General features: G+C 60.3%; 1 protein-coding gene across 7 annotated transcripts in view; it reads left to right on the top strand.

Moving 5' to 3' along the window:
- The window catches only part of CAMK2D (calcium/calmodulin dependent protein kinase II delta), a 113,551-nt gene that overhangs the window by 51,101 nt on the left and 37,316 nt on the right, over nucleotides 1-25,134 (top strand). For all 7 annotated transcript variants that reach the window (XM_028520229.2, XM_036031768.1, XM_036031767.1 and 4 more), the window contains exons 3-4: nucleotides 10,632-10,691; nucleotides 23,548-23,602. In XM_028520229.2, the coding sequence (XP_028376030.2) occupies nucleotides 10,632-10,691; nucleotides 23,548-23,602 (115 nt within the window). The remainder of the gene's footprint in view (nucleotides 1-10,631; nucleotides 10,692-23,547; nucleotides 23,603-25,134) is intronic.

Genomic DNA, 25,134 nt, shown 5'->3' with positions numbered 1-25,134 from the left:
GTGTCTCAGCGTGCGTGCTGGCAGGTGGGCGGGGAGGGCAAGCGCACCCGCCCGTTCCCGTTCCCGGGAGTGGCTGCCAGTCCGTTGTCCTGGACGGGCAGGGTAGCACGGTGGGCCGTGGGAGGGAGCTTGCTCCTCGGTCTCCAGTTCAGCCTAGCTGAGACAGTGGTTCCAGGCCTGTGAGCAGTGACTGGTTCCCAGCCCCCTTTTATCCTGTTCTCTTGGCTGTGGGGCACCCAGCTCACGTGCGTGCAGGGAAGCTGGCGGAGGACTGAACACGGAGAAGCTGCAGCGTCTCGGTGTCTAAGGGAAGCGGCGGGACCAGGCGTGGTCCCATGTCAGGGCGTGTGCACTGTCCCGGGCGCGGTCGGTCCGACTGGGTCACTCACCGCGGCTGTCGCTGCAGAACGCTGGGGTCTAACGCCTGTGTAGTAGTCACTGTGGAGGGGCACTCTCATGTGCCCACTGCACTGAACTGGGAGATGGTGTCATTTCTAACTCTGAGTGAAATGAGCACCGGGTTAAAGGCCTTTGCGTGAGTTCAGCGCAGCCGAGGGTGAGAGACGGGGGCTGTCCGGGGGCCCTGGGCCTGGGCCGGAGGCAAGGAGGCGCTGGGCTGGGCCGCCTGCGTGCCGTGCTCGGGTCTGTGCCGGTCCGACGGGAGGGTCGGGGCTGGACGGCACTGACATCAACTAGGGATTTCAGTTAGAACTTACAGACTTTAAAAATGAGTCAAACTAGCCAGGCTGCTATGGCTCAGTGGACTGAGTGCTGGCCTGTGAACCAAAGGGTCACTGGTTCAATTCCCAGTCAGGGCACCTGCCTGGGTTGTGGGCCAGGTCCCCAGTAAGGGGCACGTGAGAAGCAACCACACACTGATGTTTCTCTCCCTCTTTTTCTCGCTCCCTTCCCCTCTCTAAAAATAAATAAGTTTAAAAACGAGTCAAACTAGTGAATGATAATCTACAATTAAGAAAAATTAATGGAACTATATTTTTAAATTTGTAAAAAGATGAGTGTAATTTTTCTTATGTACCTTACTCTGGTTTCAAAACAGTTGCTATTAGAAATTACTAAAAGAAAACCTAACGCATTAAAACCATGTTGCTCTTCCTCCTGAATCAAAGCAGCTGAAACACGAGCTCCGAGTCTGTGGTCGAAGGTTCCCTGTCTGGAACCCGACCGATTCAGCTCCTGTGGTGGTGCTGTGAGAGTGCCCCTCCCCCCCCCATGAGCTCGGTGGGGGCGGAGCCATCACCGGGGACCTCTGGGCCCAGGGGGACTCCCCCCCCACCCGCCCCTGTGCTATCACTGGGTAGAACCTCTCATTTGTCCATAGCTACCCACCCCTGATCTGGGGATGCAGCCACACCGGAGTCACAGAACTGATCAGTCACCAAGTGGAAACTGGAAAAAGCTGTTTTTGTACTGAGTCTGTCACTTGGCGTGTTTTAAGCAGCAGTTATCTAAGTAGAAGATTTATGCACATTTCGGTTGTCACTTAAGTCTCAGCAGAGGGTCTGATGAAAGGGCGGGCTGCCCGGGTGTTTGTCTCCGGTTGCTGCCCCTCGTGCACGGCCACGTGCCCCCGTAGCTCGGCGGGAGCTGGGGCAGAGTCTGGAATCAGATGCTCCCCAGAGCCACCTCGGAGCCTGTGTGGCTCCAGGATGATGCTTCTGGGTTGGCCCTGCCACTCACCATCTTGGCCCTGATTTACGTGCAGAGTATACCGTGCCTGTCATTCTTCATTTTTAACATGGAAGTAGCACGCATGACTGACAGGGGCAGGAAAGGAAAAGCAGTGCGGCAGAAGGCTGCTGCGGCCAGCAGTGGGGCCGGCCTTGCTGCAGTGAGCGCAGTCCCTGGGAGCGCTGGCCGGGCTCCTGCTGGCACCGCCTCGGTTCACCCGGAGCTCGCAGGGGAGTTTCAGGAATCCCTCTGCGCCCTGTTCTCTCTGGCGCGCCATTCGGGCAGTGCTCTCTGTGACCCACCTCCCTCTCAGAGAGGCAGCAAAGGCCGGCTGTACCCCGCTGGCCGGGTGCCCGGAGCTGCCCCAGGGGAAGGTGCCATCACTCAGACCTGTCGTTGGGAAGTCTTTGCTGGGCTCCTGCCCCCGCCGCACACAGCTGTCACTCCAGGTCCTCACGGAGTCCCTGCATTCAGGCCAAGGACAGGTTGCCCTTCCCACAGAGGGAGCACTCATCTCTGGTTCTGGGTGACCGGGCAGATGCCCCCCCCCCCCCGTGGACCTCGGGGCCCCTCTGTGAAAGCAGCTGCAGAACCCCGCATCTCTGTGCCGTGTGCTCCTCGGCCCCCCGGGTGTCGGGAAGCTCTGTGCTGCTGGAGGCTGGCAGGCGGTCAGGTCAGGGTCAGGGTCAGACTGGGCTGCAGAGACAGTGGGCAGGCGTGGAGGACTTGCCTCACGGGTCGTCTCGCCTGGCCAGGCCGCCCCTTCCCGTTCCCTTGTCCAAGTGCCACCTCTGAGCGCCGCGCCGGCCTCTCCACCCGCATGGCCGGCCGCTGACAAGACCTGGGCAGAAAGACGGGGAGGAAGCAGGGCCTGCGGCAGGGCCGCAGTTTACTCCTTAGGAACCAGTGTTGTGCGTTGAAACAAAGCACACCCAAACAGGGGAGTTTCAGTCACCGCTCGGTTTGGGGTAAAATGTGTGTTGTAAATGGTCATTGTACAGGACTTTCTTACTGGGCGTGAAGCCTTTGGCAGGTGCAGTTCTTAGTTGTGTTCGTGGCGTGTGCAGTAAGTTCGTGTTTTTTTAATCACCAGCCTGTGTTCCAGAGTAAACCTTCTTTAACCCTTTTGTCTCGTGGACGTCGTTTCGTCTGTGGAAGGAAGTGTCAGATGTGCTCTCTTTCCCGCGTGCACCTGAGGGGCACCCTGGAGCAGGTGGGAGCTGCCCCCACATGCGCCGGGCTGGGAGTCACAGAGGGCCCCCCTCCCCCCTGCTTCCCTTTCTCCTCCCACAGGCTCAGGTCTGCTGCTCCATGTCTTCAACACCCACACGTCCCACAGCCACCGAGACGGGCAGGCACCTGCTGGTGCTGGACTTGGTGCTCTAACGGGGCTGGGGCTTCCTCGCTGTGCCTTAACTCCCAGTTTGCATTTAGAGATGATCTGGCTTAGATTGTTTAATATTTTGAAATAAGAGTCATCAGAACTCAAATATGTATCTTTTTAAAAACTTGACTTCTCCCCACACGTGGCTAAGGGATGTGACTTAGTGTCTCTTTTCTGTGCTCTTGCTCGTCTCGAGCCGAGAGCGTAGAGGCGGAGACTGGGGAACAGGGCTGGTCCGTGAGGCAGCCACCTAAGGGGAGCCGGAGGAGAGGAGCGGCCGGGGTGAGGGCCGGGGCCCAGTGAGCAGAGGCGAGGGCAGCAGTGACTGCACGCAGTGTGCCTGGCGGCTGCGCGGAGACTCTGTGAGTTTAGCGAGCTCTGGAGCCTTAACGACTTCCCGCACCTTCTCACCTACTCGTCCCTACATCCTAGCTTGTTTTTGTCTCTTGAGAATGTTGCTACACCGCACCCCCAGAGGAGTTGTTAGGATGGACTCCCTTCTGGGACAAAATAAAACCGACCACAGGGCGTGCTGAATCATCCCTGTTGTGTGAAGCAGAGAAAGAGCTAACTCCGTGCCGTCGGAAGCCAGGACCCTGCTCTCTGGGCTGGGAGCTCCGGCCTCGGTCGCAGGCTGTGCTCACCGCGGGGAGGTCACTGCCGTCTTCTGTGTGTGTCTGCACCTCAGTGTGAGAATATCGGGCTAGGGAAACACCCGTGGGCTGGATGCACTTGGCCTCCACGTAGACCTTGAAGAATCCTGGGAGCAGGCGTGGAACCAGAGAGATGGGTCGGACAAAGGGGGGTGTTCCAGCAGGGCGCAGGCAGCGTGCACAGGGCCCTGGGGCTGGAGGACTCGGGGCCCCTCTCAGGAGGCCAGGGAGGCCGTGTGGGTGGAGGAGAGGGCGTCTGGGTGTGCAGGAAGGTAGACGGGGAAGGGGACGACTGGGCTGGCGGAGGTGGTCCTGACGATTCGCAGGAGGCCTGTCACTAGAAGACGCTGAGCAGACTGTGGAAAGGGAACCCGCAGAGGTGGGCGACGGGGCCTGGCCTGCCGACTCTGCAGGGCGACAGCGGGCTGCAGGGGGCAGCTGCGAGAGCGGGGGACTGCAGGGCCTGGCGCGAAGGTCGTAGAGGCACAGAGGCAGGGGCAGGCTGCTGCAGGGGCTCCGGGTGGGCAGGCGCTGGGGAGGCGAAGCCAGTGAAGGGGGTCAGCTTCGGGGTGTGGCGTGGGCAGGGGCGGGGTGGGAGAACCTCAGGGCAGGTCAGTGTTTCATGGGGTGGGAGGGGCTTGTGTGCCAGTGAGCCTGAATTTTGGATATTTCTTCCACATTTTCATTCTGTGTCTGCAGTGTTAGAGTGGAGTCCAGCTACAGGTGCTTCTGCACCTGGGCTGCCAATTCCCAGGGGACAGAAGTCACCTCCGTCAGGCAGGGAGCCAGCACACCCCCTCCGGGCCCTGGGTGGTGGTCAGGCCAGGGCAGGAAGGGCAGTGACAGCGTGTGGGCGACGCAGCCTGCGTGGTGGCGGAGAGGGAGGCTGTGGAGCCCAGCGCACAGGAGCCCGGGCTCCGTGAGCTGCAGCTGGCTCCTCCCTCGGGGACCGCAGGCTCCAGTGCACGCTCGCTGCCCGTGTGGCAGAGCCATTGTCTTCCTCTAACTCCGCGGGGACCCCACCACTTACGGAAGTATGCTGAGGAGCCAGTGGTCACATGTGTTTGACAGAGTTGTGCAGGGACGTCCTCCGCTGTGACTGGGGCGTGTCTTGTCCTGAGAGCCCCACCCCCCTGCCCTGTCCCCAGTTCAGGTTTGTGACCTTTTGTTCTTCACTTATGTGTCCAGCTGGCCAGCCGGCCATCATTGTACCAAGCAGACTCCTGAAAAAGGTCACACACACGTTTTCCAGTTGGATTCTGTCATTTTTCGGGAACGTTTTTCAGGGAACAGATCCTGTGGGGGAAGGAGGAGGCAGAGCGAGGATGGACGCAGGCTCTGGGGAGGGTGCCCGTGCCTGGCCGGCGGTCGGGACGTGCAGAGGTGGAGTGCGGTGGATGGTGGCCTCGTCTGCGGCTGCGGCTGCAGCAGGGTGCCCCTCGGAGGTGCAGGTCACAGCCCCCGTTTCCAGTTCGGTCGACAGAATTCCTAGAGTCTCAGGTTTCCGGGAGCAAATGCTGAGGGTTCCTCTGCCCAGCCCGGTGCATTTCGTCCTGAGTGGTGGTAGCCACAGACTCCCCTGCGACACAGCAATGGTGGCTCCCGGCCCCCCGGGGCCCCAGCTGCCAGGGCGCCTGGTTTGATTCTGATCATACCTGGGGATTAGCACACATCGTAGTCAGGGCCGCGCCGCGGAAGCACTTGGCAGGCGGGCGGTGGTCTGCCCCTCACGGGGCGTGGACGGCAGCTGCACACGTGTCCAGGGCGAGTTTCTGCCTGACAGCTCTACATGCGCAGAGAACAGCCGTCCTCCTCTCAGAGTCCGGGGGGACCAACGCCAGTGGGTGACCTGGGGCGTGGCCGCTATGTGCGCTGGCCTGGCCCCGGCGGGTGCAGGAGGGGCCCCGGCGGGTGCGGAAGGGCGCATGTCAGGGAGCAGTGCTCACCCCCAGGTGATGAAGGATCCCCAGGAGCTTCACCTGCGTCTCAGGGGTCCCATGATTCCAGGAGGGTGGAGGGGCGCACCACTGTCCCCGGGTGGTGCCGGTCTGGGCCTGGGGAGCTGTGTGTGGGGGAGAGCGAGGGGGGGTTTGGGGCGGGTTTCACAGGCTCTGACACCATCTGCCTCCTGGACTGTCCGTGGGTGGTGGGTGATCGGCACCTGACATCAGAGGGAATGCAGGTCTGAGGGTTGGTTACATATCAAACTTATGTCATGGGTTAAGCATAGGTCAAAATGAAAATCATATTTAATTATCAACTTAAACCCCTTTTCTTAACGAAGATGACAGTTTTAAATCCGGACGCACTGTGCTCAGGTTTAATGACACCCTGACCCTCTGAGGAGCCCCTAGTGACCTGCGGTGCGGCCTTCAGCCTGGCCCATGAGCTGGACAGGCTCTCCTCTCCTGCCTTGTTGAGCAGGGAGTCGCTTCTCTGACGAGATGTGTGTGGGGTGTGGCCCCAGCACCCCGGCAGTGTTCCGGGGCCCGTGCAGGGAACACCGGCCTCCCCTCCAGAAGCCTGCCAGGCCCTGGGTGCCGGGTGCCATGTGGTTGTGGGGTGTCTTCATGGTTCTGCTTCCTCGGTTCATTAGCAGCAGCTGTGATGCCGGGAAGGGCAGTCACTTACCCGTGGTCACTGGACACAGGTTGGTGTGCATGCACGCTCTGCTGGGGGCGCCCCGCAGGTAGAGCCGGCAGTGAACACCCTGGCCACGTGCAGGTCCTTCTCCTCTTGTGCGGGGATGGCCAGACGCCTGGTCCCCGGGTGGGGCAGTGTGTCTCGCTTGGTCTTGAGTTTCTCAGAAACTAAACAGATGTGAACCAGTTGAGGATCGAGTTGGGCTGGTTGTCGTGCAGAAGCCAGAGGAGCAGGATGAGCCGCCCTCCAGACTCAGCAGGTCTGAGGGACAATGTCAGGCTGGGCGCAGGGGCTGCCTGTCTGCTGGGGCTGCCACTGAGCTCCCGCCCTCAGGGACCCAGGCTGCCCCTCTGGGACTGCCCTGTGAGCCCCGGGTGGGCGTCTGCCCGTGGGGGGCATCCTGACCTCCCTCGGGCCGCACCTGTGCACTCCAGTGGGCATCCGAGCCTGGGCGTCTGACTGGCCTGCTGCCCGAGCCCCTGGCTCCATCTGCACTGACAGGGCAGCTCTGCGTGGGGGGCGGCTGATGGCCTCCCGGGGCCTCATGGAGCTCCGGCAGTTTGACAGTCCAGGCCGATGATGGCGATGGGCTGCCGCCTCCCTGAGAAAGTCCTGGCTGTGGGCGGCTCCCCCAGGAGAGGCCATGCTGCTGACCTGGCCACCGGGAGAGGCCGTCCGGTCGCAGCGGCCGATCCCTAGGGGCTTGGGCGACACCCCGCTGCGCTGGGAGGGCGACCCCGGTCTCCCCTCGGGCCAGGGTCCTCCTGTGTAAAGGCAGCCGTTGGACTCAGGGCAGCAGGGGGTTTGAGTTCACATGTGTCACCGCATTCAGAGTAAAATCTTCTTCAGTTAAAAAAGCATCTTATGCCTGGGAAGACGTAAGTACAATGTGTCAGAATTCTGAGAGACTCCGGGTTCAGCGTTCCCTGTGCCGGGTAACGCTCTTCCCCGCGGCTTCCGTGCGGACGGGACGGAATGGCGCTGTCTCCCCCAGACGCGGCTCCCAGGGCAGGTCCCAGCCTGTGTCGTCGCGGGGCCGACCAGACGGCGGCCTGAGGGTGATGCCTCTGTTCCTGGGTGGGCCTGGGCGTCTGGGGAGGAGCGGGGTGACCACACAGCGAGGAAGGGAGCTGCGGTGCAGCGGCTGCGGGGCGCAGGCAGGAGAGCAGTCTGCCCGGAGCTGTGGGAGCTGGGGGTGCAGCTGGGGGTACGGGCGCAGGCGGCGTGACTGCCGCGGGCACCGAGCCAGAGGCGAGGACGCTCTAAGCGTGAACCTGACCCTTGTCTTCGCAGGACGGATGCAGAGGTGCGCTTTGGTGACCGGCAAGTGACCCCCCGCCCCCACCCCCGCCCCCACCCCCGCCTGCTCCCTCTGGCGTGCAGCTGGGAGCTGGATGTTGAAAGGGAAGCATTTCCGTTATCAATGAATTTGGTTTTCATGAAAAATTCAGTTCTGTCGTCGTGCTTGGGATGCCGCAAGCTGCCCCGGAGTCCTGGGGGTCACTGAGTTTCGGAGCCCGGCGAGCAGTCGGCTGTGGTCCGGGTGGCCCGGCCCTGCCCCTTCCAAGGGGGCCTGCCTGGGGCTTGCGTGGAATCGATGGAATGTGGCTCCCATGACAGGGTGTCACTTCTGTGGCCGCCCCAGATAAGAAGGGCAGGGACGACGTGCTGTCGCCAGCAGATTCTTTCCCTTGGTGACTCTGGCGAGCAAGTTGCCAGGTGCTGGCAGCTCCTGGGAACCCAGGGCAGCCTCCGCCCGCCCTCTGGTCCTCAGCCTGGCAGGGAGCTGGGACCCTCAGCTCAGCCGCTCCCTCCGGAGGACCTGAGTACGGCCCCCCCGGGCTGTGGGCTTGGGGCACGCCCTTCTCAGCAAGAGGGGGACACCCCAGCCCTGACCCCTGGCCGGTGCCTTCCATACCGCCTGAGAGACCCCTCAAAGGGCTCAGTTTAAGGGTGCCCACACCCTGACTCCCGAAACCGTGTTCTTTCAGGATTCTGCGTCTGCGGCAACCTGTTCCCTGACAGTGGGTGGGTGTGTCAGTGAGCCGGGCGCTGCCCCGACAGCGCGCAGATGCGGCGACGGCAGCAGCAGAAGCATCTGGAGCGCTGGGGGCTGCAGCCCACCCCGGCGCTGTGGGTGGCTCCGCCCGAGGCCGCTCTCCCAGGCTCCCAGGGACCCTGGCTCGCAGGGCCCCTGCCTCGTCCTCGCGGGGCCTCCCTGAGGTCGTTTCCTACTCGGGGTGGAGCAGGGCCCGCCCTCCTGGCCGCATTTTAACGTGACTGCCCCCAAACACCCTTCTCCAGGCGCAGTGCTGCTCTGAGGGCGGGGCCGGGGCTCAGCGCGCAGGGTTGTGGGGCGTGGCTCGAGGGGGCGTGGCTCGAGGGCGTGGCTCCCAGCGGCAGTCCCACCGCTCTGGTCTGCACGGCCTCCCGCCACCTGGTCCGTGTCGCGGCATCCCACGAGAAACGGCCGTCAGCGTGCGTCACTCCACGTCGGTCGTCGGATTCTGTCTCCTGGTTTCGCACTCTTGCGTGTCCCTCTCTCCATCACAAAATTTCGAGTCCTAAAAGCACGCTGTGCTGTGTGCTTACGTGTGACTCTTCACAGCATTGAAGAGGGGGCTAGGTGCACTCCCCAAACCTGCGTTTGGGTTCAGCGGTGTGCTTCCAAGTACGGGGTCCCGGGAGGGGCTTGCCTGAAGAGCGAGGGCGGGGGCTGAAGCGCTCACGTGCACGTGAGGCGTGCGCGGTCTCAGGCGGCAGCGCGGGCGAGGTGTCTGCCGTGTCCGCGGCTGCGGCCGCGCCCATTCAGGCGCACTTCTCTTTGGGCGGTCATTAGCACCGCATTCGTTCAAAACAGGGTGCTACACTCCTTACCCTCACACAGTGTAGAGAGGATTGTTTCAGGTATAAATATACTCGTGTGTGTTTGTATATATGCACGTGTCAACAAATGGGTGTGTATGCGTGCACACACGTGCACGGGGTGGAAAGAGTATACACGATTAGAAGTGGGCGAAGTGTTAAGGGATGTATCTGGATCGTCGTGTGCAGGTGTTTTTAAACTATTCTTTCTCTCCCAGTTTTTCGTGGTTATTTCCAAACAGAAGTTTAACGTTTAAATGCAGTGACTTATGCTGATGTGAACAAAAATAAAAAGTTATTGTTGTTAAATGGGTTGAGTGTATGTTGTAAGTTTCCTCGGTGTATTGTATCTCTACCAGAGTAACTGTTCAGAGATCTAATTCACGTAAACGAAGGCTCTCTGGGGCTCACGGTCAAGTGAGGAGCATCTGGGGTTGGGGTCGGAGGCCAGCGTGCAGGACCGTGGGTGCAGACGCTGGGTGGTCAGGCAGGCGTCCCTCCACCCTTTCAAGGCTGCTGTGTTGGCTAGCGGGAGCTGAGCGGTAACTTCCTGGTCTGTAACCTGGGAGACGGAGCCTCCCTCTGCCGCGGCGGTCCCGCCCGTGAGCCAGCGCAGTGGCGTTGCCCGCTCGGGGCTGCCCCCAGGCTTGAGGCTCTCCGGGAAGGGCCTCTCCCCGGGGCTGCCGTCAGCCACTGGGTCTTAACAGTGTTCTTGCCTCTCTCTGCCATTACTGTGTGCTTGGGTCGTGACTTTGGTTGTAATCATATGCACAGCCCATGACAAAGGAACCAAAGACGAACAACACCAGGAGGTTCTTAAGATGTGGGTTCCAGGGCCCACGGCCCTCCCCAGAAGCGGCGAGGGGACAGGGGAGGCTGGGGAAGAGCCGGCAGGCTGGGGGAGGCACGCCCGTGGTGCAAAGAGGAGCGTGGTCGCCCAGGGAGGAGGAGGGGACGGCTGTGTGAAGAGTGTCCAGCGGGAACGGTGGCGGCACAGGGACGGTCTCCCCCGGGACGGGCTGTGGCGCCCCCGCTTGCCCTGGCCCGCTGGCTCCCCGTGTCCAGGTCGCGCCCCGTGCGGCAGCGGGTCCCTGTGCAGCTGCTGCTGTGCCGTGTGGTGGCGCCTGCACTTAACGGAGAGACAGGAGGACGCTTGTTCTCTGACATGTCCGCTGCTGTCCAGCGTCAGGCCAGTGAGGAGGAAAGGAAATCAGACAGTTAAAAGCGGTGTTGTGTTCATGTAATTCCAAATTCAGATTTTTAAGTTGAGTTTTTAAAAAGAAATCAAAAGATAAGTAAATGTGCAGGCTGTATGTCATTCTGGTACGCTGTTTATTGTCTTTTCCTCTTCTTTGCCAAAGTTGTCACTTATTTTCCTGTTTTTGTTTTTATAACAGATCATCAGAAACTGGAAAGGGAAGCTAGAATCTGCCGTCTTCTGAAGCACCCCAATATCGGTAAGGACGTGCCCCCAGTGTACTGAAGTACCACTTTAAAGCTTTATAGGATGTGGTTTTGCCACTATATGAAGTGTTTGTTTAATAATCTAGTATTTGCAACTATTATGAAATAGGCTTCTTTTGGTCTTGGTTACATTTGATTCTTTAAAGTTTTTTAAAGTTTTTCCAAAAATAGCAGTCCTGCATATACTGACTTTCAAAACGTGGTACGAGGCGTTCCTAGTTGGGTGAGTGCCTTCCTGTGTCCTCACGATTGTCCGGCCCTGCCGGCGGAGCTGGGCAGACGCTCACTCCACTTTTCCAGTCCCCTGAACTGCTCTTGCCTGCCCTGAGGAGAGCTCCCCTCTCCTCTCTGGTCCTCTGGTCCCACCCCAGAACCTGGCGGACTATTTTAGAGTGTGATCCCTCGTGAATGTTAAAAGAGCTTGGTAATGTTCAAAATAAAAGATTGGTGACTATAAGAAATGCAGAAAAAGAAACGAAAGAAAGAGAAGGAAAGAATGATGGTTGGGCGAACGCTGGGCAGCATTGCGAGTCACCTTGGGAAAGGTCCTCGTGGGGTGGGAGCGCGGGGGAGTCCGCAGGGTCCCGGGGCGACGGGGGGTGGGGGCCGGGGGGGTGCTGATCTAGCTGCCCTCTTTGTGCACAGAGGCCCAGCTGTGCCTCCCGCCGGGAAGTCTCCCTCTCCTGCGCCGTCCGTCTGTCCGTCCGGGCACTTCCCCAACACACCTGGGGACTCTGAAGCACAGAGCCCCAGCAGCTGTCTGAATTCAGGGCGTGTGGCCCAGAGGGAGAGCACAGCAGCGCTCGGACAGAGCAGGTGCTGGGTCTGGGTCGGCGGCTGCAGAGGCCTCGAGACCCGTAGCCCAGGCCCGTCATTCCCCCGTCTCAGCGTTTCAGCAATCAAGGACACGAAAGTGTTCTGAGTCCATGCGACTGACCCAGAGGTCATCGATGACCTGCCAGACCTACATGCTCGACCCCCTCTCCTCGAGGGGCACGGTGGGCAGCGAGCCTGGCCTGCCCCCACAAGACTGAAAGGACTACGGTTCCCGTTCCCTTTCATGCAGAATTTTGAAGTTGTTTTTTGTTCAAATGAGTCTGATTTAAAAACTTCTAATGCTAACACAAAAAAGCAACACTTGGTCCGTTTGGGAAAGCGTAAGTAATGCCTGCCCCCCGCACGTGCGGGCCCCGCTGTGGGGCCGTCTCTTCCCAGGAAGGGGCTCCGCTGAGCGGGCTCTGGGGCCTGCTGGACGAAACGGGCCGGGAGTTACGGGAGTTGACAGGCGGAGGTTCACGCACGGACTTCCGGTGTCAGCAGGTGTCCGGGCCCGGGGGTGGTAACTCACAGCAGCTGGGGCTTCCTTTCCCTTGAGTGTAAGCCTGGAGGAGCCCGTGGGAGAGGGGGTTCCAGGAGGGAAGCGAGGGGCCCAGGGTCACGTGCAGGCCGCCGAGGGGCGGGGCCCACGCCTGCTCAGGGCCTCGTGGGGCGTGCAGCGTCTCCTCGTTTCCCTGAGCTGCGGGCGTGGCGTCCTGATGCGTTCGCCTCCGTCTCCCTCGTTCTCCCAGAAATCCTTGGGCCAAATGTCATTCTCTACTTTTCACTAGACGTAATTAACATTTTTGTAGATTCCATCCGTTTGTGATAAGACAAGAATAGGTCACTTTTATTGCTACACAGTCATCTCTCTCTTGGATAGAAGGTAATTTAACACTATTCAGTGGTGAGAAGCAAAGTGTTCTTGTTTTATGCTCACCTTTCACTTGATTACATCTCACCTTTTTACCTCGAGCACTTGCTGGGAAGGCTGTCAGGGCTGTCCGGCCTCGTGGCGTCTCTGGGCCGCACTGGAGGAAGAGCAGCTCTTGGGCCACACATAAAGTCCATTGTGACACACAATCACAAAAAAATCTCATGACATTTTAAATAAATTTACGGTTTTGTGTTGGGCTGCATTCACAGCCGTCCTGGGCTGCAGACGGCCTGCAGGCCGCCCTGCTCTAGCGCTTCCCAGACGGTCGGTCTGCCCGTGGGCCGGCCCCCCCCCCACCCCACCCCCCCCCAGCAGCACGTGTGGGGCACCGCGGAGAGCGCTGCTGCTTCAGCAGACGAGCGTTCTCGAAAATCCTCACGGTCTCCTCCAGCTTCTCCGCCTGTCGTTCATTTAGCGCAGCGCCATTGGCGGAGGAGTCTGGATAGTTCTCAGTTGATTTAATGGTTGATTATACCTAATTTTAATAGCATATACACAGGAATACTGGCTTAGAGTTCTGAGGTAAGTTTTGAAAGTGTAGTTTAGAGTTCAATCATAGCATTTACTTCCAGCATTTTATAAGGCCAGCTGTGGTTTACTTTGGTAGAAAAGTTGCCACTTTATGAAAGGTAGCTCTGTCTACCCATTTCTTATAAATTTGGAAATAGGGCTTCTTTTGTCTTTAAAAGTGTTCCACAGGTAGCAGCATTTGCTCTCTGAATTTGGTCTGTGGTGAATCTGCCTCACAGAGACAGTCCCCGCTCTGACGAGCTTGCTGTGGGGCGATGGTTGTGCCAGGTTGTTGTGTGGTGTATTAACTTCATTGACTTTTAGTTTGAAAAGTTAATGTCTTATGTTAAAGGAAAGGGAGGAAATACAGTGATATGATTAGAAATCTTTCTCTGTTAATTTTTTTTTTTACGTTTTGGACTGTAGTTGTAATTCGTGCTTTCTATGAAAAAATAGAAAAATTATTTGGGAAGATTTGGGAACTTCGTGGTGTTGAGGTCAGTGGTGTCTGTAGTTCACTCTTCAGAGGTCACGTCCAGTTTTCAGTGATGGGTGCGTCGTGCGCTTCCCCCAGAGGTCACACCCAGAGGTCAGGGTGGGGAGGGCAGGCCTGTAGCCACAGAGCGGGTCGCCCAAGGTCCCAGCAGAGCCGCCACGAGCCGGCCTGTCGGAGCAAAGGAGTCCTTGTTTTTCACCCGTGCTGTTCAGAAGGTGGAGGGTTTCTGTTCAGGTGCTGGACCAGAAACCCGCCCTGCGGAAGCGGCTCCCTCCCGGGACGCCCACAGCTGCCGTTGCCTCAGCATCAGGGGCTTCGCACGCGCAGGCGAACGTGCGTTGGGCAGCTGTGCGCTCGTGGGACCCACGCACGCCCCTGTGACCGCTGCGCTGGCCTTGGCCTTCCTCCCCCACCCCCTGGCTGCCCTGCAGCCGCCCGGAGCCCTGGAGACGGCCGCTGCCCCCGGGCAGGCGGGAGAAGGGGTCTGCTCTGCTGAGGAAGCTGGCGCCTCTGTGACTCCTTCACTTGGTGTTCCCGTGGTCCAGTGCCTGACCCTTGAGTTTCACAGAGATAACTCCTGGTGGGTGAAATCATGTAATTTGATCACAGGTCTCTTTTGAAATGATTTTGAAATGCTGCCCAGGTGTCCTCCTTTTCCTGTTTCTCATTTTGAGTTGCAGCGTGTCTCTTATTTCACAGGCACGTTTCCACCTGGCCCTGGGCTTGTTTTGCGCTCGGAGGGCTTTGCTGACAGCCGGGGTGAGTCCTCGCTCAGCCAGCGGGGATGGGGTCACGGCTTCCTGCACCGCCAACAGCACACTCACCGCCTCCGTGTTTGTCCACCACTATGAGAGGCTCTTGGCAATGCTTTATCCTTAAAAAGAGCATTCTTACCGAAAGGTGTCCTCAGAGGGTGTGGAAGTAGTTCGCTCAGTGTTTGGGTGTCATACTGCGGTCGGGTGGGCATATTAACGAGGGGCCGCGACCACAGGGCCCACGGGCTCCGTGGCTTTCTGGACGAGGAGGAGCCGAGCACGTGGGCTCTGGGAAGCCGAAACTCCAGGGCCTTCATCCACCTCCCGCAGGGCACTGTTCCACGGAGGGTGTGAGCGCGCACTCCCCGAGAACAACAGGGCGGGCCTGTGTGCTTATCCTGGTTATCTTCTCTCTTTTTCCCAAGAGCCTCGTGTAGGCGGTTATCACCCCACTTCCCAGCCAACAGATAAGCGCTGAGCCTCGCCCTGCGCCCTGCACGGGCGGAGCGGCTGAGCCTCACAGGTGAGCTGATTTGCCTGAGATGACAGGTCAGGAAGGGCGGGACCGGGGGTCACAGCCCTTTGTTTGATTCCAAAGTTCACGCCTGTCCCTGCAGCCTCCCGCCCTTCACTTCCTGCCCCACTCCGAGCCCCCCCCCCCACCCCCACCCTGTGCAGGGCTCGTGTCTCGGGAAAGCACCGCCTGTGGCCGAGTAGCGCCTTCTGCCATTGGCAGGGGGGGTCCTCCTCAGGCCGACGTTACAATAGCACGTCCACCGGAAACGCCCGCCGTTCACAGCTGCGTGGGTGGCGTTCAGGCCAAGCTCTCCTCTTCACCAGTGGATGTGTGGAGGGTAGCGGGGGGCTCACACTGTGGGTGTTCTGTGCAGGACACTAGGCAGGTCGTGGGTCTCGAGGGCCAGATTTAGGGGAAGCGCTGCCCCAGACTATGAAAGCCGAAATGAGTCGGTTCTGAGGCCAGTGCTGGGTGATCCCCTCCCCTTCTGAAAGGCTCTGAGCCTTTTAGGTGAGTGTGTGAGGGCCTCTCGTCCCCCGAGTCCACCCCTCAGGCCCGAGACGGGGCTCTGTGCCATCCCAGCCTCTGCCTTCAGGCCTCTGTTCCCAACGTCCCTTCCTCCTGACCACGTTCGCTGGAAACTCTGTCCTCGGTCTCACAGCTGGGACGTTGAGCGACCGAGGCCTCTGCAGCGACGGCTGGGGTCACCCACCGTGGCTTCGTCACACCAGTGTTTCCAGACATCTCCTCTGTCTCTGAGGCTCCTCCCTGAACTCTCAGGCTCTGCCTCTCTCGTAATCCACCCCAGCACCTCAGGAATGCTCCTGGTCCCCAAGCCGGCTCTCCGTGCCTGGTACAGTGGCCCTTCCTCAGTCGTGGCCTGTGCGTGAGCGGGCCTGGCCTTCCCCTGGCTCCCAGCCCCACCCAGACCTGCTCCTCTGCTCCCCTGCCCTGCCCCACAGCCTGGCCGGAGCCCGAGCCTCGTGGCACCCTGCCCACACCCTTCCAGTGACAAGAGTCACCAGCATTCCTCTCATGCCAGCGGCCTGAACGGCTTTAAGTCCCCCTTCTCTGCCCAGGTGCCACCTGCCCTCTGCTTCTGAGACGGGCTTTTAAAGGTGCGTGTGGGGTCTCTCACCTCTCTCCCCAGACCCTGGCCAGGCTCCTGAGCCCTGGGGCTAAAGGCTAGAGCCCCGACTGGCAAGCTCCATCCACTTCGGCTCCCAGGGCGTCCTCCTTGCTGCCTGGGGGACCAGCCCCTCCCTCGCCCTGTGTGTAAGTTTCGTCTTTGCTTAAGGCCTTTCCCTTACACTCTGGGCGGGAAGCGGCCCTTTGCTCCCTCCACCTCTGTGGGGCGATCCCTGAGGACACGCCTCAGCTTTCCTCGTCACCTGCGAGGGACCTGGGGCTGGCCGTGCAGGGCTCAGGGTGTTGTGTGGGTAGCACGGAACCCCGGCACCCAAGCTGCGCCCCCTGGGCTTGGGGACCTCGTTCGCATTGGGTCCTCAGGGGCCAGGCCGCAGGTGGTCCTTGCGTCGAGCACAGGCTGCAGCGCAGCGGTCACGCCGGCTCCCGGGTGCCACTCTCCCGGCTCCATGTGCGGTCTGAGGTTGCTCGGTATGTCTTCTGACCCACGGGAGGCCCAGGGCGCACGCCCCGGAGCAGGGGCGTGGGGTCAGAAGGATGCCTCCCACTTCCTGGGGGGCGCTGCCCTGACCCCAGTCTGCCCTGGTGGACACATCCTCGCCCCTGCCCCGGGCGCCCGGAGCCCAACAAAGCCCGCATTGAGCTGCTTACACGGGGATTCTGAAACCAGACCCGAATGAAACCGCGGGGAGAGAGATAAGGGCTCCCGAGCTCCTGCCTCGCCAGCGGACTGTAAATAACCCCTTTCATAACTCACTCTCGCTCAGCTTTCTTTTTCTACTTGATGTGCTTGATTTTACGTTATTCCGAGAAACAAAACAAGACTGAGGGTAGCTCCGTCTTGGCTGTAGAACTGTTTCAGGAATTGTAGGAAGGTCGTTGCAGATTTAACATGGCGCTGGCTTGCAAATCTGGCCCCTTTCCTTCCTTCATCCTTAGCAAATGTTGGCGAGAGCCCCCGTGCTGGGTGCTCCAGACTGTGTGTGAGGCGGCAAACACAGCCAGCACGGCCCCTGTGCTCTTGCTGCACGTGCTCCGGGGCCGGGACCGGGGCCGGAGCGACAGGGTGCGGACGCTCTGCTGTGGAGTGAGCCAGGCCCACGGGAGTGTGCGGACGGGCTCTGCTGAGAGGGGGCCTTTGGGGGGCTGAGCTGGAGCAGCATGCAGGCCGTGTGGTGGGGCGTGGTGGGGCGTGGCCCGGCGTCCCGGCCGGGGGGTTGTAGGCGAGGCCGCCATAGAGGAGACAGGGCTTGCGGGTGGTGCGTGGGTCTTTACTCCCCGCCCCCCGCCCAGGTAAGATGGTGCTGCCACCTGAATTCACAGGGAAGCCCTCGCTCCCCACCTGGTGGTACTTAAGGGGAAGCCTTTGTGAGCTGCTGAGGTTTCTGTGAGGTCGAGAGGGTGGGCCCCATGGTGGGCTTGCGCTCTGTTACCAGGAGGAGACCAACGTCCTCTCCATCCAAGGACGCGGCGAGAGGGGCCGACCGCAGGGCGAGGAGAAAGCCGTCCCCAGAGCTGAAGCACCGGCACCGCGACCCGGGCCCCGGGCCTCCGGCCTCCAGACGGGGCGCACGGGGCTGTCAGAGCCCAGGGTCGGTGGCGCTTGGTCATGGTGGCCGGTGCTGGCGAAGAGGGTGAGCAGCTTCAGGACGCCCCGAGAAGGGAAGGGGCCCAGGTGGCTGGTGCTTTCAGAGGGTCGCTCTGGGCTGCGGGGCGGGCGGCGGGCGGACGCGGGAGGCTTGCGGGCGGAGCCCAGCCTGCGGTGGCCCCAGGGGAGACCCCGAGCAGCCGGGAGGGTGGAGGTGGTGCAGCAACCGGGCGCGTTGGGACGGAAGGTGGGGGTTCATTCCCGGCACGAGGACTTCGGGGTGCTGATTAGACTTCACGTGCGGAGGTCAGGTCGTCGTTGGGTGGGGATCTGGCCTTCAGCGGCCAGCAGGCCCGGCCCCGAAGTCGGCAGCCGACAGCTGCACCAGGGAGAGGCTCCGGGTGCCTCATGGCCCCTGTGGCCCGCAGGCGTCCAGCAGCACCACCGTGGGGTGAGCACCCTGGGTCCCGGGGGCCAGGCGACAGACGCCCCTCCCACCTCCACGGCCTCGCTCTCACAGGTCGGCGCCGGCCTCGCGCACAGAGCTGCGTGTGCAGGCCCGTGAACACGTCCTGTCAGGCGTGTCCTCTGTCTCCTCGCCGCACCCATCATGCAGGCTCACTCTGCTTCCCTTCAGGGGCCAAACACACGTGTCCACCAGCGTCCTTCTGCAGACCGGTCCACAGGTGACGGCCTTGGAGAGCGGCTGACCTGTGTTTGGTCCTGGCCTTCCACCCGACTACCTGGGTTTGCAGAGAGTCCCTTTCCTTCCCTTTCCGAAAACGAAACCCGGGGAGCTGAGCACAAGACGAGCTCACGTTGCTGAGGCCCCGTCCCACGGGCTCTCCGCACGGCACCGTCTCCCACGTGAGTCACGACCGTAGAGCTCGAGGGGGTCTCACCCCCTCCTGCGTTCCCTTGACTCGCAGTCAGGTCCTTAGGTCCTCAGGTCCGCAGACACTGTCCTGCCTGGGCGCTGGCTCCGGAGCCGGTCTGCACTCGGGCCTGCTGGGGCTCAGGCGGCTGCAGGGGGGAGCGTACCGGCTCTGGGGGGGACCCTGGCCGGGCCGGTTCTCCTCACCGGCCAGGGAATCGGGGGTGCAGTGCTTCCTCACACTGCCTCTGCCCTCAGCGTGCCTGTGTCTGCCCGGCACGCCTTCTCGGCGGTGGCGAGCCCTGCCCTTTGCCGGCGGCTCCGCGTGTCCGGGCCCGGGACTGTGCCCCCTCGCGTGAGGGCAGGCAGGTCCCCTGGGCTGGGCAGAGGATGGGGGGCCTCTGAGCCCCAGACATCCAACCCTGCATCCCAGTCCTCAGCGCGCCTCTGCTCCAGGCACACGGGGGTGTCACCTGGGCTGCCCCCCGATGGGGCAGCAAGGTCAGACTGTCTAGGAAGCTCCCGGGCACACCTGGGTGCTCAAGCAGTGTCTGCTCAGCGGACACGTGGAAACAAGCAGCGCAGCAGTGCACTGGTCCCCGGGCGTCCCAGCCGTGCCCTTGGGCATGGCGTCCCTTTGGAGGCCGATGGCCTGGCCTGCAGCCATCGCTGCCGCTGGTCTCGGGCTGGCGTCCTCTTGGGATCGGCGTTGCTGTTGTTTCCTCCCGTGTGAAACCAGTGGGTTTGACGCGCGCTCTCCCTGCCCCAGAGAGACGCAGAAAACCCTCTCTCCCCCTCCTTCCTGAGGGGGCTGGGTTGGTTGCCTCCGTCCGTCTCCTCTCGGAAGAGCCTCAGGTCCCTTTTCCAGTTTGTCCCGTGAGCCTGGGTGACAGTGTCCGACCCCAGCTGCCTCCCCTCAGTGGGAGCGTGGTGGCTGCCGGGGCCACTGCCATGTGACTGCTCTAGAAGGCGGCCAGGGACACCCCACACCCCCCCCATCGCCCTCTGCCCCCTGCCTGTGCTTCCTGTCCAGCCTTCGAAGCAGACTCTGTCCAGAAACCGTCCAACACAGGTCCAACTGTTACATGATCGTGAGTTTCATTTCAACTCAATTCTCAAAATCGTGACCATGTCAAACTTTTGAGGGATGCACGCCCTGCCCCGGGCGTGGTGCCCCATGCCCGACGCCCGTGCTCCCGTTGGCAGGGACAGTGCCGGCCGGTGCGTGGGCATGTCCGTTTGCACAGACGGCCCCGAGGGGGATGTGCCTGGCGCCCCGCCTGTGCAGACCTTGGCCCGTGGCCGTCGGGCCTCCGGGACGCTGGGACGGCGGGGATGCTAGAGTCCTCCTGGAAGTGACAGCCGCGTCATGGCCAAGTGCACCGTGACATCAGTCTCCCCAGAAGAGTAATCTGATTATGTTTGGTAAAGTGAACGAGTGTCTGATTTCCACGGATGCAGCTTTCATTGATTTGCGAGTGACACTGTGTGGAGCCATGGCCGCCGGTGTGGGACCCACTATCCCGCCGTTGTCGGTGCGTCTGCGTCTTCCTCCCTGCGTCCCCGTGTTTCCGAGTGAGGCCGTCCCAGCGCGTCCTCGGGACGCACGCCCCGAAGGGGACGAATAGCCGTGGCACCTGCAGCGACGTGGCCTTCGGGTGGGGACACACAGAACCTGCCTGGGCGGCCACCTCGCAGCTGGGCTCGGCGAGCAGGCAGGTGTGGACAAGCAAGGAGGTCCACGGTTTTATAAAAGCGTGTTTTTGTACGTTCATAGCTTTACAGCCCACGGAAGCCCTTAACATACGGCGCCTTTTAATGCCTGCATTTCGTGTCCTCCAAGCATGTTCCTGGGTCAGGTTTGCTGTGTAGTTGGCGGCCAGGTGTCCTGACGAGGCCGAGGTGCCCCCGCTCAGAGCAGAGGCTGTGGGACACGAACTGCCTTCAGGAGACCGTGGGGCTGGCCTGCGCCTGGGGCAGACCGTGTCCCCGGGCTGAGACACGCATCCCCAGCCTGTGCCCTGCTCTGCAGAGCCTCTGGGTCTTGGGGTCCGTAGACTTCCTTATGTGCTTCTAGAATACTGTCAAAATTCATATGGGTTCCCCACTGAGTTTTCTTCTTGTAGTTGTATTTGCTCTTTTTTCCAAAAAGCTCTTAATTCCTTTTTCTTAAGTATAAGCAATATTGTTTTTAAATATAATTTAATGTTCATTAATATTAAGTTTAACAAGGTTTTCTTGTTACTACGCTACAGGAAAAAAACTTAAACTTTTATTAACCAGTGTCACCCCAATAAATTTAATTTTAAAAAACAGGTTTTATTCCTGATATTGAAGTTATTTTAAATTTTGAGTACCGAATAGTGGCTTATTTGTCATTTAGTAGTGGGACCAATTGCTAAGTATTTGTCAAAATACATATCCCTTATGCAGCTTCAGCAATTTGTGTTCAAGCATCTGAAATGAGAACAGACTGTAGTTTCTTTGCCTGACCAGCTGCTTCGTTTGCCTTCTCCAGCTGAGCCAAATCCCCAGAGCTTTTGTGTTCAGATCCCAAACACACTGGGTTAAAACAAGTGAAGAAAAGGGAAGTGTGAATGCTGTGAGACCACGGACCTTGACAGCAGTAGCGACCGAAGAACTCCCTGAGTCTCCCTGCCTGCGTTCCGCTCACAGGTCACGGAAGCAGAGAGCACTCACGTCCCACGGGCACGGCCGCCGGCGCCCTGGAGGGAGCACCCGCCCTGGTGCCGTGAGGCGCGCTGGAAGGAACAGGGCATGTGCGCTGGTCTGCCTCCGCCTCCTCCTTTTCTGTGGGACGAGTTTTCTCTCGAGAAATGACCGGCTTTGTCACAAGGGCCAGCCGCTGTGGAGACTGCTTCTCTCTCGGGCAGTGCCGTCGGCCTCTCGTGGCGGAGGCCAGTGCACGCATGTGCTTACTGAATCAGCCAGGACCTCGATGCACAAGGCCTGCGGTGGCTGCAGCGGGTGCCTGCTGTGAAACAGGGCGAGCAGCCCAGTGCACGCCCGGGGGCCACGGGGGCGGCAACAGGGCTGAGCCCGAAGGGGCGGGTGGGGTGCGTCTCGGCCTCCACCACACCGCTCGTGCTGGCCCTGCTGGGGTCTCTGCTAACACGTGGTCTGCAGAACCTCTGTCGTTTCTTTGGTGTAAAAATGAATGGAGCCCTGGCTGGTGTGGCTCCGTGGATTGAGTGCCTGCCTGTGAACCAGTGTCACTGGTTTGATTCTCAGTCAGGGCACAGGCCTGGGTGCAGGCCAGGTCCCCAGTAGGGGGCGCATGAGAGGCAACCACACACTGATGTTTCTCTCCCCATCTTTCTCTCTACCTCTTTACTTTAACAAGTAAATAAAATCTTTCAAAGGAAACCTGAATGGACAGTTATTTATAAGGAGAAATGAACATCTGGTTTGTAAAAGTAACACACTTTCAACCCAGACAAAATCTGAAACAGAGTCTGGAAGGCAGACGCTTTTCAGGGCCAGGCAGGACTCACAGAGGAATCAGGTGTGTCCGTGCCCGGGCGCGCCGCCGGGCGCTCAGAGCTGTGAGAGGAAGCGAGCCCATCCCCCAGGCGACTGCGGCCGTGTGCAGCGTCCATGTGGAGCCTGGACCGTGTAGTTTGGTCAGCAAATGAAACTGGCCTTCCTCTCCGTTCTGTTTTTCCGGGTCTGTTTTTCCGTTCTGTTTTGCGTTTCATCCAGACCAAGACGGTGCTGGGTTTTCTGCTGCATCCAGGATGCCACTCATCCAGAACCGCAGTCCCCTGGTCCCCTGGTCCGCTGGCTGGCTGGGCTGCCTGGAGACCGCCCTGGAACTGGGTGGGGCAGAAGCAGTGCACTTGTCCAAGTGGTTCGTCTCTAATTGTTGTCACGTGCTGGCTGGCCAGACGCTTTTGTGAAACTAGTTTTAGCCAGAAACAGTGTATTGTGTGTTTGGTCATCCAGTTTGCATCTGAACAACTCTTGACCTGTCCAAAAAATAATTCACCCTGAAATGACGACTCTTCCCAAGTATTAAGGTGGCAGTGGCAGTCATACTAAGAATTTCGTGTCCCAGCTACGATGAGACTTTAGTCCTGAGTCTCCAGTGGTACCTGGCATGCCCACCCCGGCGTCGCTCGACAGCCCCTGGGTCCCCCCCCCACCATCCTCCAGGTGGGAAGAAGGACTCATTTCTTCCTGCCACATTGGCTTCCACAGTGTGGCAATCCATCTTGTTTTCCCAGAGTGACTGAGTTCTTTAAGTAGACGTGCCATTGTGTGAGCTTCCCGAAATGCAGACCGTTCCAGACGCCGTGTCTGCAAGACCTTGCCTTTCCTGAGAGCCACTGAGCCGCCCGTCATTCCGTGCTGGGCTGAAGGGCTGTGGGCAGAGCCAGACTTCCGGCCTCCTGTGGGGGCCAAGTTTCAAGCAGGGAGCGGGCATCTCACACACACCTCCCATGACTCGGGTTCCCGGAGGACCGTCTGTGCAGCTGTTGTTTTATTGGGGACGAAAACAGGTATCCTGAGACCAGGTGGAAATTTCTGTCCAAAACCTCAAAAGAACACCTAGCACCTCAGATGGTAAATGCTCTAAAGTGATTGTTTGAAAGACCAGCCATTCTGTGCTGAGTGTGGACGCACAGACTTGGGAAAGCAGTTCCCGTTCGGTGTGGGGGTGAGAAGGGCGCTGCAGGCGCAGCAGGAAGCTGGGCTGTGAGCGTCAGCCACTGAGAGGAAGGGACACTGTCCCCCCTGCCCCCCGTCCCCCTGGGCCCAGGCTGCTGGGGGCCCAGGGCAAGGGGAGGGAGATGGACCCAGGGCCCGGGCCTGCTCTGCACCATGCCCGCAGCCAGCCGCCCCCACAGGGTGCAGATGCAGAGTCCACCTCGGAGAGCTTTCTGGAGGGGACTTGGAAGAGGCTCCGCCGGCCAGCCCAGGGTGGCATCTGCAGGGGGTGGGACTGCCTTTCTAGAGTGGACGTGGCAGGAGGCCTGTATGCCTGGGGGTTGGAGTTTATCAGCTCGATTGTGATCACACAGGTGACAATTCCCAGGGTCTCTGGGAGCCCCCGCCGGCTGCCAGGGATACTGACCCAGCAGGGGCCGCACTGGGGCGGGGGGGGTGCGGCGGCAGCTGGCGGGGAGACTTGCGGTCAGTCGCCGGTGCCCAGGTAACATGGTCGCCCTCTCTCCCCTCTCTTCCAGTGCGGCTGCACGACAGCATCTCGGAGGAAGGCTTCCACTACCTGGTGTTTGACCTGTGAGTACCGCGCCCTGGCGTTCCCGTCCTGCTCCTGCCCGCGGGGAGGCTAGTTTGCATTAAAGATGCTTTTTTTCAATTTACAGTCCATGCTTAAGGGCCCAATAATAGAGAAATAGTTGTACATAATTACAGTAAATTCACGGAAGGGACAGTCTCTAACATCGCTGCATGATGTTTGGGGACAGCGAAGAAACACACTGTCGTGTGACAGACGTCTGAAGGTGAGTGAGTGCGGGGTTGGGTTAGTGCAGCCCCTCAGTGCTGTGAGTGCAGAGGGTGAAGCGCTCTCAGTCAGGGCGTGAGGCGGGACCCCGGTGGGGGGTGGGGCAGTCGGCAGGCCGGGCTGAGGGTTGCCGGGAAGCGCGCCGACCCAGAGCGAGAAGACTGGGGTGTGGGTCCCGGAGAGGCCAGGGCTGAGCGCAGAGCACGGCCTCTGCCCTGAGCCTTGCCGTGCGCACCGCACGGGAGGCCCCGGGACCGGGTGACCCCGGGGCGCGCTCGCTCTCGGTCCCTTTCCTCTCGTGGGGGCTGCCACGCTGTCCTCTGCGGCCTGAGAGTTCTGTGGGGTTAGTGAGACTGCTGGTGCCGTTTTTAAGCATTAGGAAATTTCCTAGGATTCCAAACTATTAGAGAAAAATGCTGTTGTTGCATGTTCAAAAAGGACATTTTCCCCCTAATAAAAGCACCTCTTGGTACATGAAGTACTTCTTTCTTTCCATTTTGAAGTACTTGTGTTTTCCCCATGTGAGATGTGCTATGTGCTATTCATTAGACACACACTGTGTATCTCCAGAGTGTAGGGCGCTGTGCCTGATGTTCGGGGGAAGCAGTGTTTTGCACGACTTTAAAGGATTGAGTAAACGTCCCACTGTGGCCCGTTCGGGGAGGAACTCCGGGGGGCGTGGGGTGGTGCCGCCCGCCCCTCCTAGCCTGTGGTGCCACACGGAAGTCCAGGTCAAGATACATGCTTCGTACTTCTGTGTGTATTTTTCATTTCTGCACATTCTGGCATTGCTGTGATACGAAACATGCTTTTTCAAGCTGCACCCCTCGGCCTGGGGAGCCGACAGTTTCATCGGTCGTGTCGGAACTGGAGGGCCGTCCGAGTCGGACAGCACCCCGTTCTGCAGACGTTCCGCCGGAGAGGGGCTGGGCCACCTTGAGGACCCCACGGTGTGGGCCTGCGGCGGAGAGCTCCGAACGGAGTCTCCAGGCCCCGAGGGCCACGCGCACTGGGTCCGGGATGTCGGGGGCACGGGAAGGGCCGGGGTGCACAGACAGAGTCCCACGTGGGGCACCTCAGTCAGCACACGCACACACAGGGCGCGCCGTCCCCGTGCCGGGCCTGTCCCCGTGCCGGGCCTGCCGTGAGCTCATGGGAGGGGGGACGGCCCCTTCGCCCTCGGACACGACCGCAGGCTCCTGCCCCGGGTGGGCCGGCCGTCCTCTGCCTCCCGCAGGGTGCGCAGTGGGCGTCCAGACTCCGCAGGCGTGGTGGGCCCGTCCCACGGTGGCCGTGGGAACATCGG

This window comes from Phyllostomus discolor, chromosome 8 (genome assembly GCF_004126475.2).
Source record: "Phyllostomus discolor isolate MPI-MPIP mPhyDis1 chromosome 8, mPhyDis1.pri.v3, whole genome shotgun sequence".
Taxonomy (NCBI): Eukaryota; Metazoa; Chordata; class Mammalia; order Chiroptera; family Phyllostomidae; genus Phyllostomus; species Phyllostomus discolor.
The sequence above is the reverse complement of the archived record's forward strand: the minus strand, read 5'-3'. Positions and strand labels throughout refer to the sequence as shown.